Here is a 13,959-nt window from a genome sequence, read left to right on the forward strand (position 1 = left end):
AAATGCTGGCGAGGATGTGGAGAAATGGGAACTCCAAAACATTGTTGGTGGGATTGTAAATTAGTGCAACCACTTTGAGACACAGTATGGAGGATCCTCAGAAGAATGGGAACAAACTTACCATTTGATCCAGCAATATTTCTGGGTATCTATCAAAAGAAAGGAAACCAAACTACTAAACTAATGCATGCATATCTATGTTCATAGCTGCACAATTCACCATTGCCAAACTATAGAACCAGCCAAGATGTCCATCAACAGATGATTGGATTATAAAACTGTGGGTTATGTACAATTACTCAGCCATAAAGAAAAACACAATTACATCATTTACAGGGAGATGGATGGAACTGGAGGACATTATGTTAAGTGAGATTAGTCAGTCACAAAAACTAAGAAATTGGATGCTTTATCTAATATGTGTAAGTTAAGGAAAAATGGGTAACAGGAGGCTCTCTAGATGAAGGAGATTCTATAGATGAACAAATAAGGCAACCTAATTGAGGGGATGGGAGGGGGAAGATGAAAATTCTCTAAAGCACATGATGTCCTTTAACAAAAACATATAAAATTCAATCACTAAGCAATGCATAAGAAGGAGGGAGGGGGAGGAAAGGGGATAGGAGATGAGTAAGTGCTAATTGGGTGATGTGTGCATGTATGTCTCCAACATCTTTTATGCAATTAAGATGTATAACTACGATGCACCAATAAAAATAAACTACTCTTCTGATTTATTATATGAAGAAGAGATAATTGCTTTGTAAATTCCATTTTGTAAATATTGCAATTTCTTCAACATATAACTTCCTGGGGCTTGTATGACTAGGAAGCTATAATATTACTGCCAGGAATCCAGGAAGAATGAGTCATCCACTCAGGGAACAAAGTGTTTCAATAAGAAAAGTTTCTAGCCAATTAAGGCTTTTACCCTTTCACCTCTTCAAAACATTTTAACATATATCAGTACAATCAAGATTATTGTGAACTTTCCTCAAATCTGTTGTAAATTTTCTTGATATCTTAAAATTACTTTCTTCTTTTAAGAGGGTTTCAGTAAGTACAAAACTATTTTTAAATCCTTAAAAATGAGTGAAAATATGGAGGAGTTAAATGGTAAATGCAATAAAAAATGGGAACTGGGTATAATGATGTCTGCCTCTAATCACAGTACTTGAGAGGATGAGACAGGAGGATCACAGGTTGGAGACCAATGCATAGTAATTTAAAAGACTCTTTTCTTTTTAATAGGGGTTATAGCTCAGAGGTAGAAAACCTGTGAGTTCAATACCCAGTACCATATTAAAAAAAAATTAAGACAAACTACAAAACAAGACTGTATAATTATCTTGTTCTACTTCAGCTCCATGGTGCTGTTTAAGAATGGTAAAATTTTACACTGGCTGCAGCCATTCTGTGATTCAGTCTCCTCACCTCTGGACCCTATGACCAGCTCAGCTCTATAGTCTGCCTGCCACAAACACAGAAGGAACTCTCATTGTAATAGAAGCACATTTCATAAATTGATCAAAATGTGGAAGAGAGCAAATGAGGGATGGAATCTTTCTACCAGAGCCTGACTAAAGTAGTTGAAAGCTACCAGGCATATCTGACACTGCATTACGCCATGGAGAGGCTGCCTTCTAATTGAGAGTATTGTATTTGCCATTGCTCTGTTCCTCCGTTTATGCAACCTATGCTTCTTGTTATTTTTCTACTTCTCCTCTTCCTCTTTCTCTTCTTCCTCCTCCTCCTCCTCCTCCTTCTCATCATCATCATCATCATCATCATCATCATCATCAATCACTTTCCCCCTTATTCATTCCTGTTTATCCACATTTAGCATCTCTACATCTCCTTACTGGGTTACTAAGTGCAGCAGTAGAGGTGAGCTCATTGAGTCATACTAGTTACCTGAGCTCCAACCATGTAAGATGTTTCTGTAAATACCTGAAAACTAATTCAGTACTCTAATGATCAGCTTGCCACTTAAAGATAAAATAAATTACATATTAAAATGAAATTTGTTATTTTATGTTCTCATTGGATGAAAACTTTAAAATGTTATATTTGCATCATTTAAGAGACATCATGGATTCTCTCTAAATAAATTACTTAATAAATTACTTAATAAAACTATAAATATTTACATTTAAGATCATTTTATTAAAATTCTAATGCTAAATATTTTATTAAAACCTTTTTGTCAATTGCAAAAGAACTTCAAAATTCTAGTTCATTCATTTTAATAATAGCTTTGTGAGGTAGGTTGATAGGAAGAAGTCTTTTTAAAAATATATTATTTAAAGATCATTTACTTGACAAAGCTTAATTAAAAATTAATCTGTGGAATATTGTCCTTTATCTTATATTGTACCCATTAAGTAAAATATTGCCATAATCAGAAAAAAATGTTAGATACTTTGCATTAAAGTAGTTTATAGTTTTTTATGTGTCAAAAGTTTTAATTTGTTATTAAATTTATACTATCAATATATTCAATTCATGAGCTCTTATTTTATACATTTTTAAACAGAAATATTCTGACTACACAAAGTATTATTTATGATGCATAAATTGCAATTTCGTTTTGTCCAAATTGTTCTTATTGAAAATGACAGAGAAAATCTATGTTTGTGATTCAGAAAAAATGATCAGATCATAATGGAAAAGTAGGGGAACATAAGTTATTGTTATATAAGTTTTTATGTAATTTTAATAACAGTTTTGAGTATGCTTAAAGGGACTCATTTCACTAATGTTTTTATTTCAAGATGCTTCATTACTCTTGACAAGATACTGTACATAAGACACATCATAGATAGTCCATTCCAAGTTAACTAACAGAAGATGTAAGTTCTACCCTACATCTAATTCTCCTTCAATTCTTGCTTTGTATAGCTCCACATTCCCTATCTTCTATCTTCATATAGAATCAAGACATATAATTGAAAGTCTCAATTGTTCTCCATTGTTTACCAAACAAAATGCAGATGTTCCTACATACCACCTTTGCTTTTCTATCTCTGGCAAAGGTCATAGCTTTCCATCTAAATCTTTTCTCTGCCTATTTCCCATAGAGTCGTTAGCTGGTTGCAGACTTGCTCAGCTAGACTAAGTACCTCAGCTTCCTTCAGTAGAAATATGACTAAGTTTTCATCAAATGAACATGACTAGAAGTGATGTGTTTTCCTGTGTTCTTTTCTTGTGCTCTGAAATACAGCTATATCCTTGGCACATACAGCTTCAAACAAGTACCAGGAACAGCTCCCTAGGGCAGTAGTAGACTAGAAGCAGCAGCAGCATCTAAGATCCTGTTGATAATGCAACTCTCAAGCTCCACCACAGACTTAATGAACCAGGGACTTTGAGAGTAGCTCCCACAAATCTGTTTTCCCAAAGTCTCTAGATGATGATGATGATATACCCTAATGTTTGCAAGGAACTATCTCAAGGAATAGTGGAGGAACAACTTGAATGAACTTGTGTTGATGAGTGGTCTTTTCCAACAGAGGCAACCCACTGATCAGCCTCTCATTACACCAGGTTGATTTGTGAAGCCACAGAGTTCTTTAAGTCACTATCGTGTTGGGATTCCTTCTTACAGAAGCTTAGCTTTTGCCCCATGTACTATTTTCCATCTGAGAGAGCATGATTAATATGTCCACCTGTTAAAATTAAAATACTAATCAGGTTTTTTTAGTTTAGCACTGGACTGTTTGTCTAATGCCAAAGAATACTAGGCCAGTTTTTCTCTCCTTAAATATATTTTCTGTGTTGCTGCTTGACATTCATTGAAAAGTTTAAAAGGCAAATATTCTAACCAGACTCACACCGAAAAATTATACTAGAGTCCCATTTTATTCAGGCCAGAGTACATGGTGAACTAGGGCTAATATGATCCTTGTTAATCTTTCCTGTTTCATTTCACCTTGCTCTCTGCTGTCATCATACTTGCTTCATATATGTTCTTGAATAGTGGCAAGTCTTCTCATACTTCCTGCATGTCCCCCACTTCTGTGTCTCCCTCCTCTCCATCCTTTAGGTCTCTTCTAAAGAAATTTCTTCTTGCCTAACCCCACCCTGATGCATCTCATATAAATGAAATCAAAGTTTTTAAATCTCTTATCATGCCTTTACATATCTTTATAACTCCTTTTTTTCATCCTTGAGACATGGTTGCTCTGAATAGCTGAAGCTAACCTGAGATAGTTTTGCTGGAATTCCAAGTGTGTGCTGGCTCTGTATCTTTCTTAATAGCACTATAAAAATGTATAGTATTGCAGCACTTCCATACACTATACTATAAGAGACATGACAAGGGAAGGTTCCATATCTATTTGTTCACTACATGTCCAGCAACTAATATCAGACCTCACACATAATAAACATTAAATAAGTATGCATTTAGAGAATTTAAAAAATTATTGGCACTCAACTTCTACATTGTTTCTGTAGACTGTCTGTATCCTACTTATTTATAAAATAATATTGTTTCCAGTGGTTTATTAATGTACATGATGTACATTCATAAACATAAAAATCGATCACTAACCCACCCTAGAAGGAGGGATGGTGAGGGAATGAGTTAGAAATTGGGTAAGGGCTAAATGAGTGATGTGTGCATGTGGCCTCCTACCATCTTGTACGCCATTAAGATGTATTACTACAATGCACCAATAAAAATTAAAAAAGAAAATATAGAGTTGTTTCTAACTCTATACAGTACTGAAGCTCCTTCTTAATATGTTTATGTTTTATTAGCAAGTATTTATAATGTGATCTGTTTAATCATGGAATCTTACAATATAAGTTTTCCTAAAAGATAATTCTGATTAAAATATCCTATTATGAAAAATTTGCAAAGGATATACTTTTCCTAATGATCAGTCCTATCATTCCAAATTTCACAAGTATTCTTAGGTGAAACATAACCAAGGCTTCTTTGACACTCTCCCAAGAAAGATTGTTTTTGCTTTGTTCAAACCAGACAATTCAATATTCCCCATATATCTCCAGCTCTGGTCTTTGCATATTTTATTCCTGTCTGCAAGAATCCTCTCAGAATTAGAGCACATTTCTGGAACATTTCTCCCATGGTGAGCATCTCTGCCTGCTGATTTCCTTGGCATCAGTCAAGGCCTTTTTCCAATGGATCAACTAATCTGGCTAATCAAACTCAAGTCACATGCAGGATGAGAGGATGATTTTTGTCCTCTGTGGGCTCTTATCAGATTTAATGGTCCCCTGATCACCAGCTTCTATCCTGTAAAAGTGCTTCATAGTATATTTATACCTTATGAGAGATACATACAAATACTCAAAGCAAACACTTGAAGGGGAAATTTAGGGAGGAAATTCATATGAAATTTCAAACATTTCAAAAAATCATATCCATAGATCATCCAATAAAAGAAAACAGAAAATGCAGCTCTGCTTTTGAGACATTACAAGAAGCCATCATACGCTATAAACAATAAATATAAACTGCAAAGAACTAACAAATATACTTAGTAAGAGAAATCTTTAGCACTTTGCACAGTCCTGAAACCATGATATACACAATATTTATGTGGAAAATTACAGCATGTACACAGAGTATTATTACAGAAAATGTTACTCTGTTGCTGAGTAAAAGGGGGTATTGTGGGGCATATCAAAATATAAATGTTGAAAATCAGTGGTATAAGTGACCTGTAACTGACAAAATTTTTTGGCTTAATTAGCAGACTTAAACTCTCTCCTTTTACTTGCTCTAATCTTAACAACATTCAGTTAAAATAAAAGCATTTTTCCAGATGATAACATATGATATCAAGATTCTACCAGAAGTGTGATATCACTGTTCTACCAACAGCCTAATTGGTAGCAATTTAAGAGACTATATGAACCTAACCCAAGTTGGTGATACTGCTGTTTTCTTGAGAGAGAATATCACAGATCCCCAGTCCTGGGACCTCTCTGGCCTGAGAATATTAAGAATTTATACCAATTTAACACAACCAAGAGTACATTAAATTCAATGTTTAGGAAGCAATCATATGGTATAATCTCATGAAAACTTTCCTGACTAATTAAGGAACCACCATGTGGGAATCATGCTCATAGAATTCTTGCTTGTAAAGGGAATGAGAAAACATTTAAGAGTTATGAAGGAATCCAAGTGAAATGGTTTGTTGAGTGTACATGGATTTTTGAGCTATTTATTCCCCTTAAGAATGAATCCAATGAAAATTAGCGTATCAAACCATTACTCATTCAATCACTAGGTTGACATGATTTTCTAAGGTCAAGATGATTAAAACTCTAAAGCTATCTGATCTTCTGACATTGAATACTACTATTTCCCACAAAATCAGTAGGCCAAATTAGCCGCTCAACTGATCATAAGTCATAAGATAACATGTAAACTTTTTCTGTATTAACTAAATATAACTATTATTTATAAAAGATTATAGGCATTATCCCAAATGGTTCCTCTTTGCCTAACCATTACTCTGGCCATGTGATCATAGTGCTTTTTTAGTGTATATATGTATGTGTGTGTGTGTGTGTGTGTGTGTGTGTGTGTGTGCTTTTATTGGTGCATTGTAGTCTTACATTATAACATAATTCAAAGTGATAGGAAATGACAGCAGCGACCAATTCTTTCTGAGACAAAGGAACCCATCATGTACTGAATCAGAACACAACTCTGATCAACTAAGCAACTAAGATAGCCTTTCCGTCCTGATAGCAGGAACTTTGATAAAATGCCCTTTACTTCCAGGAATAAACAATCAATCTCAGAATTGTAGAAAAAAAATCAGACTGAAAATATAAATTTCTAAAATATAATCTCTGCTCAAGTAAAATAAAAACAAATAAGTAAAAAGATGGGCATGGTGGTACATGTCTGTAGTTCAGACTACTTAAGTGGTAAAAGAAGGAACCCAGGAGTTTGAGACCAGTCTGAACAACATAGTTTTATTTTGAGACACCATCTTAAAATAAATAACTAAACAAACAAGTAATTAAAGCAGTTGCTCAAACATTTGAGACAACATTTTTGCATATATTCCAATAATCAACATTAAAAGATTCAAAGATGGGCCAGGCATTGTGGCGCACACTTGTAATCCCAGCATTCAGGAGGCGGAGACTTCAGGATCACGGTTTGCAGACAGCCTCAGCTACTTAATGAGGCCCTTTGCAATGCAGTGAGACACTGTTTCAAAAGTGAAAAATAAAAAATTAGGGCTGGGGTGTCACTCAGTGGTAGAATGCCACTGGAATCCAAGCATGGTGGCACATGTCTATAATCCTAGTAATTGAAATGCTGAGATAGGAGGATCATAGGTTCAAGACCAGCCTCAGCAACTTAGTGAGACCTTATGCCGGGCATGGTGGCGCACTCTTGTAATCCCCGTGCTTAGGAGGCTAAGACAGAAGGATCACACGGGTTCGAAGTCAGCCTCAGCTCTTAGTGAGGCTTTCAGCAACCTAGTGAGACCCTGTTTCCAAATTTAAAAAAATATAAAAAAGGTCTGGGAGTATAGCCCGGAGGTAGAAAGCCTCTGGGTTTCACCCCCGGTACCACCCCCCCAAAAAAATCAATAATAAAATAGGGCTAGGGTTATAATTCAGAGGTAGAATGTCCCTGGATTCAATCCCTAGTATCACACACATACACACACACACACACACACACACACACACACACACCAAATAATAATCAGCATTGTATATTATAATAAAATCAAAGCTTAATCTGCAATATAACAGCATAATGAATATAGCATATTTTGATTATCAGACAAAATGATAATGCCTATCATTGTGAAAAAGATAAAAAGATGATGAAAACCCTATCTCTCTCAGATCATTAGAACTGGTACATTCTGTTGTCAAAGATCTCACCAGCAGAGGACTTTTTATCACAACTACTTAAGATAGGGACATCCAAGTTGAACAGGATGTTCCCCAGAAAGAAGAAATTAAATGACTTTTAGACTCAAAATAAAACACTGGGCTGGATGATGTGGAGCATAACAGACTTGGTCAATGTGTTCACTTGAGCCCAACAGCATGGTAAGTGACAGACAGTAAGTACAATGTTAGGTCTCAGACAAATTCTGCAGCAAAACTCAGTGGGTTGAAATATCGATAGTATAATCTGAGTGTCCACTATAAAAATTATTAGCTAGAGAGTTCTTATTTTACTATAAAATATTTTACAACTGGGTATATGTGCTGTGACTAGGTATGTTATCATTGGATTACTACTGGGTATATTACTGAGTATATGATATATTTTACATAAAAATGTTACTATGGGATATATTATTAATTTTGAATGCTTTTTGGTAGATAATTCCAATACACCTAAAGACAAATATAAACCATGAAGGAAAATCATTTTTTTAAAAAAAGTGATTTTTCAAAAAATTTAATACAAAATGATTACATGATACAACAATTCTACTCCTAGAAATATACTCAAAATGAAACAGGTGCTCAGGATAAATACTTGTACAATAGTAGCATTATTCATAATAGCCAATGGTAGAAACATCCCAAATGTCCATCAACTAATGAGTCAAAAATTGAATGTATTATAATCACAAAACAAAAATAATGAAACATTGATATATGCTATCATGTGGATGAACCTTGAAAAGATATTGAGTCAAAAAGGTAGTGGACAATAACTATTAAATAAACTTCTTGTCTTCTTGAGTAGCATAGACTACTCAATAGTGTATATGGACTAAAATCCACCACATTATATACCTTAAAACAGCTAATGGAGAGCCTGGCATGGTGGTGTACACCTGTACTCTTAGTACTTGAGAGGCTGAAACAGGAGGCTTAGAGGTTTGGGGCCAGTATACAGTAACTTAGTGAGATCCTCTTTAAAAAAAAAAATAGAAAGGGTTGGGAGTGTAGTTTAATGGTAGAGTTTTCCTGGGTGTAATCACAATACACTAGAAACAAATGTTTAAACAATTAAGGGTGAATTTTATGAGTCTGACCTAAGAAAAATAACAGTTTAGGGAAAGATCAAAACCTTCAAATTACAAAAGAAGTTACCAACCAACCAACTAAATATACATAAACACAGAACCATCCTATATGATTGATTGAATGGTACATATATATTGTTCATAAAAGTAAGATCTTTAAATCTTAAAATTTAACTTTTGAAACCTTTGTTAAGACTACTGTAGTGCTGACTAGAAATAAGTGTACTATGCTAGAAATAAGCTTATTGATAGGTCTTGGTGTGGAAGGGTGTGTGTGTGTGTGTGTGTGTGTGTGTGTGTGTGTGTGATTATTTTAAACCAGGTGTCCCTGCTTAAATTACTTTGAATGTCAGAAAAGAACAAAGGATCACCCCAGTATCCTTTCCCTCTATCAAGCACTTTTAAGATCAAGCAAGAACTTGATGACTGGAATTACAGCAAAGACTGCAACATCTTTGCATATCAATGTCTGTGATTACATGATTAAATAAATAAAGATTATTAGACTTGGCTTATATGATAAGCCTAAAAATATAAAGAGGAGGAAATTATTTAGTGCACAACACAGTGCTAATCAACGCTGTCCTGAACGTTGAAAATGTGTTTTTTTTGAAGTATCAATGATGCAGGAAAAATAGATGGAAAAGGGCATTTTTATTTAAACCAATTTGAAAAAGAAAAAGCAACAGTGAAAAATAAACATCAGATATACTTTGTTGTAGTCTTATCTTAACTCACCATAAAATTAGCCTGAGTTCCTTTGAGTATATATTTTCAGTCAAACTCACCATTGTTGAAAGTTTTGTCTCTCTTACTATGCTTTTAGTTCTACACAATGTAATTGGAGGCTTTATTTAAAATGAACCTCCAAAGCAATTTTGTGGTTCATCTTTTCATTGCTTCAGTAATAAAATACCAACTTGCTCATTATAATAGTTGGTGGCAGTGTAATTACCTTCAGGGGAAATAAAATATATAGGTTCCATTTCTTCTATTGTGTGATTATAGTGTTGAATACTTCTGTAAATAAAGCAACATCTGAAATGATGTTCAGTTGTTTTGAAAATAATTGACTCTAGGATAATATCACTCACCAGAAGTATTCCAGACCCATTTGAACTATTACTTTAAGAAATGCCCCTTAGCTGAGCAGAGGCTCTCAGCAACTCAGTGAGACCCTGTTTCCAAATAAAATATAAAATACATCTGGGAGTATAGCCTGGAGGTAGAAAGACCCCTGGGTTCCACCCCCAGTACCATGAAAAAAAAAAAAAAGAAGAAGAAGAAGAAGAAGAAGAAGAAGGAGGAGGAGGAGGAGGAGGAGGAGGAGGAGGAGGAGGAGGAGGAGGAGGAGGAGGAGGAGAAATAGAGGAGGAAGAAGGAGAAGAAATGCCCCTTGGCAAGATGCCTGCTATATATTGTGTCATGAGCAACACAGGCCCATATTATACATTCTCCCTTCAAGTATAAAATGTTTTTATTTGTCAGAGTTACTGATATTTAGTTAAAAGTACAAGTAGAGGTCAATTACCTAGTATCACACCAATAGAAGTAATTAGCATTTTAAAATGCAATTAATAAATCATGATCATGTAAACTTACTTATTTCTCTCTTTCGTGAAAAGTTTAGAGCAGTAATAATTTTAATTAACACACTGTGCATTAGAATTTAAACTGCAGGCTATGGTGAGTTATCTGGATATAAGGGCAGCGTATGTTAAGCTAAATGTATGAATTGTAATATAAATTACTATTATAGCATGCATAAAGGCACAAAGGGGCATGTTCAATGGCTTTTTGTCCCCATTTAATCAGCTAACATTTTTCTAACATACATTAGAGAAGGGCTTATATCATTGCACATATCTATATATGTCACACTATGATCTAACAATAAGTATAGTAACATCTTATTTTAGCTTCTTCCATTTGGAAACATATAACTATTTCTTATACAGATGCAAAGTAAGATACCTTTCAAAAATACATTATTCAAGACAGAAACTAAAATCAAACAATAGCTATAGTATCATCTTGACGAAACCTCATGATGGTAAAACATGGTGTTTTCCTTCAGCATTTTCACTCGTTAGAGTTTTGATAGAGGGAGATCCCTTCATTAGCTTGAATACAATTGATTCTACTTATATTAGTTGATTAAAAATATAAGAGATAAAATAAAGTACCTTCTCTTGATACTGCCTCCTTGAAGAATCCAAAGACTGGATTAAAGCTGTGGCATGGCCAACAAACATGGCGTAGCAGGTGGCCCCGACAATCATGCTCAGCATGGTAATCCAGAGGTCTGACATGCTGACGGGGGCTTGGGCTCCATACCCTATACACAGCATGTGACTCATAGCTTTGAAGAGTGCATATGAATACTGCTTTCCCCAAGAATCATTCTGAAACATGAGAGATAAAGAAAAAAGATGGCGCCATTAGGATTGTACAATTGAAAATGAGTATGACCTGTCCAGAAGCATTGCAGAATAGCAAGTGGACGTGATTCAAATTACTTGAGGTTTTTCAAATTATGATGGGCCCAATAAAGTAGAAATAGTCTACTGCTACCACATGCATTCCTAGTCAATTTTTAATTTTCCTGTTTTTAAAACTAAAATTCCTTTAGAGACAATGGTGTACCATATTATAATGTCAAGAATTACTGTTGATGGGATCATTTTAATGTTCCAAGGAAATCTGATGATATATTTTCAACCTGAGAAATGCAGCAGGTGAGTGAATATTAAGGGCCTAAGTAAAAGCTTTTTTTTCTCAAAAATATTTTGTTATTATTAAAAAAGTTCAAATTGATATGTGTTGAGTTTTTAATGCTTTTAAATTTTGTAAATAAAAAATAAATATATGTTGTAAATAAAGTTATAAAATGTGAAATACTTCTTGAAGCTCTGTCTCAGAGTAATTTTTATATGAACATATGACTATATATATATATGAATATATGAATATATATACAAAATAAAATACCAGAGCTAAAAATAAATGAATCTTGTTGAATGTTGATAAAACAATAGAAGAAAATTAATACAGGCTAATGACTATTTAGCCAAACATTCTGGATAAAGAACTTACTTAGAATATTCTATAATTTCTGATGTCATATCAAAATTTTATTACAAACTCAATTCTATAGAAATAAACTGTCAAACACATTTTATCTTCCCTTTGATAAAATTTAAATAATTAAAATTTTAAATTGGGTCAAATTCTCCAGCTCAGGGTTTCTATAATTTATAAGGGCAAATGCAAAATTAAAAAAATGAAGCTCCTAATTCAAAACACAGGAAAAATATGCTTGTAGATATAATTAAATATAAAGACTTTTCATGTAAGGCATTTGTAAAATTAGATAATAGTAATAACTAACAACAAAAACTTACAATTATAAAATATTATTTGGTTTCAAAAATATATAACACAATAAATAATATATTAATGTTAGACCTTGATTGATCTTGAGAATTTTCTAGTTTACTGAAAACTCATTTCATAGGGCATCAAAATACATACAATTATTTACTTGATTTTGTTATATAATTGGCACATATCAGTTTCTCTTGGCTAATGCAAGAGCACAAACAATTGTTGATATGTTCTTATTTTTGAGAATGTGGGAAAATAGAAACTATTATACACTGTTGGTGGAGTTGTATATTAACACCAACCACTACTGAGATCAATATGGAGGTTCCTCAAAGACTGGGAATGGAAACATCATGTGATCCAGCTCTTCCACTCCCTGGTATCTCTGCAAAAGAATTACAGCCAAAATACCATAGTGATACATGCATGCTCATGTTTATCGCAGCACAGTTCACAACAGGCACATCAGAGAACCATGCTAGGTGTCCATCAACAAATGCATGGACAAGGAGAATGTGGCATATACACAAAATGGAAGTTTAGTCAGCCATAGAGAAGAAGAAATCATGTCATATGCAGGAAAATGGATGCAACTAGAGAACATGACACTGAGATCAGCCAGCCTCAGAAAATCAAAGGCTTTATGTTTAGTTTTATATTTGGAAGCTAGAGAGGAAATAGGAAAATAAGAGACTTTAGATAAATGAGAAAAAAGGCCAGTAGAGAAAAATGAAAGAAACTTAATAGAGGGAGGAAGGGAAGGGAAAAGAAGGACAGAGGAAAGAAACTGTTCATATAATGTTATATCCAAATATGAAGGTATCTCTATGATTCTCACTAACATGGACAGGGAGAAAAGAGGGGAGAAATGGGGATGGATGTGGAAGTAAAAACACAATGTGAAGTGTGCTTGTATGTTTGTAATCACTTTGAATTGCAATTTTATTTGTGCAATGCACAAATAAAAATATAAAAAAATCATATGACATCAAGCAGCTGAAAAAAATCACCACCACAGAAATCAGTTTCATATATGTTTAGAACTCTTTTTTAATTAAACTTTTTAAATTTTGAGATGACTGAGAAGTCACATGAAAGTTAAATAACATCTTCATCCATTTTCCTCAATGGTAGTTCATCACCAGAGTAAAAGCACAGAACAATTCTATCACAAGAAACACACATATCACCTTTATTTTAAATTTATTATGAAATGTAAATGTATGCGATGGCATTTTAATGTTTCCTCTGGCTGTTCCTGTAACTTTTCAAGGTTATGCAAAAAGAACAGGAGTAGTTTTATGATTTGTTTATAATTCAAATTGCCTATTTACTTATTCTATTGCTGTCTTTTCCATTACAAGAAATTTTAATAAAATGCCTTTCTTATTAATAACTAGTTCATTTAAAGATTCCTGTAAGCTGGGCGTGGTGGCATACGCTTATAATCTCTGCGCTGAGGGTGAGACAGGAGGATCACGCAGGTTTGAAGCCAGCCTTAGCTGGAGACCCTATTCCCAAATAAAATATAAAATAGGTTTGGGAGTGTAGCCCAGAGGTAGAAGGC

At 34.0% G+C, this 13,959-nt stretch overlaps 1 protein-coding gene across 1 annotated transcript in view; it reads right to left on the minus strand.

The window, feature by feature from the left end:
• Positions 1–13,959, minus strand: part of HCN1 (hyperpolarization activated cyclic nucleotide gated potassium channel 1) — a gene marked incomplete at both ends in the record, with an annotated part of 374,584 nt that overhangs the window by 103,193 nt on the left and 257,432 nt on the right. Inside the window, one exon of the mRNA XM_080711364.1 lies at positions 11,192–11,410. Within this exon, the coding sequence (XP_080567490.1) occupies positions 11,192–11,410 (219 nt within the window). The remainder of the gene's footprint in view (positions 1–11,191; positions 11,411–13,959) is intronic.

Source organism: Muscardinus avellanarius (assembly GCF_963383645.1).
Source record: "Muscardinus avellanarius genome assembly, chromosome: 1".
In the NCBI taxonomy this organism is placed as follows: domain Eukaryota; kingdom Metazoa; phylum Chordata; class Mammalia; order Rodentia; family Gliridae; genus Muscardinus; species Muscardinus avellanarius.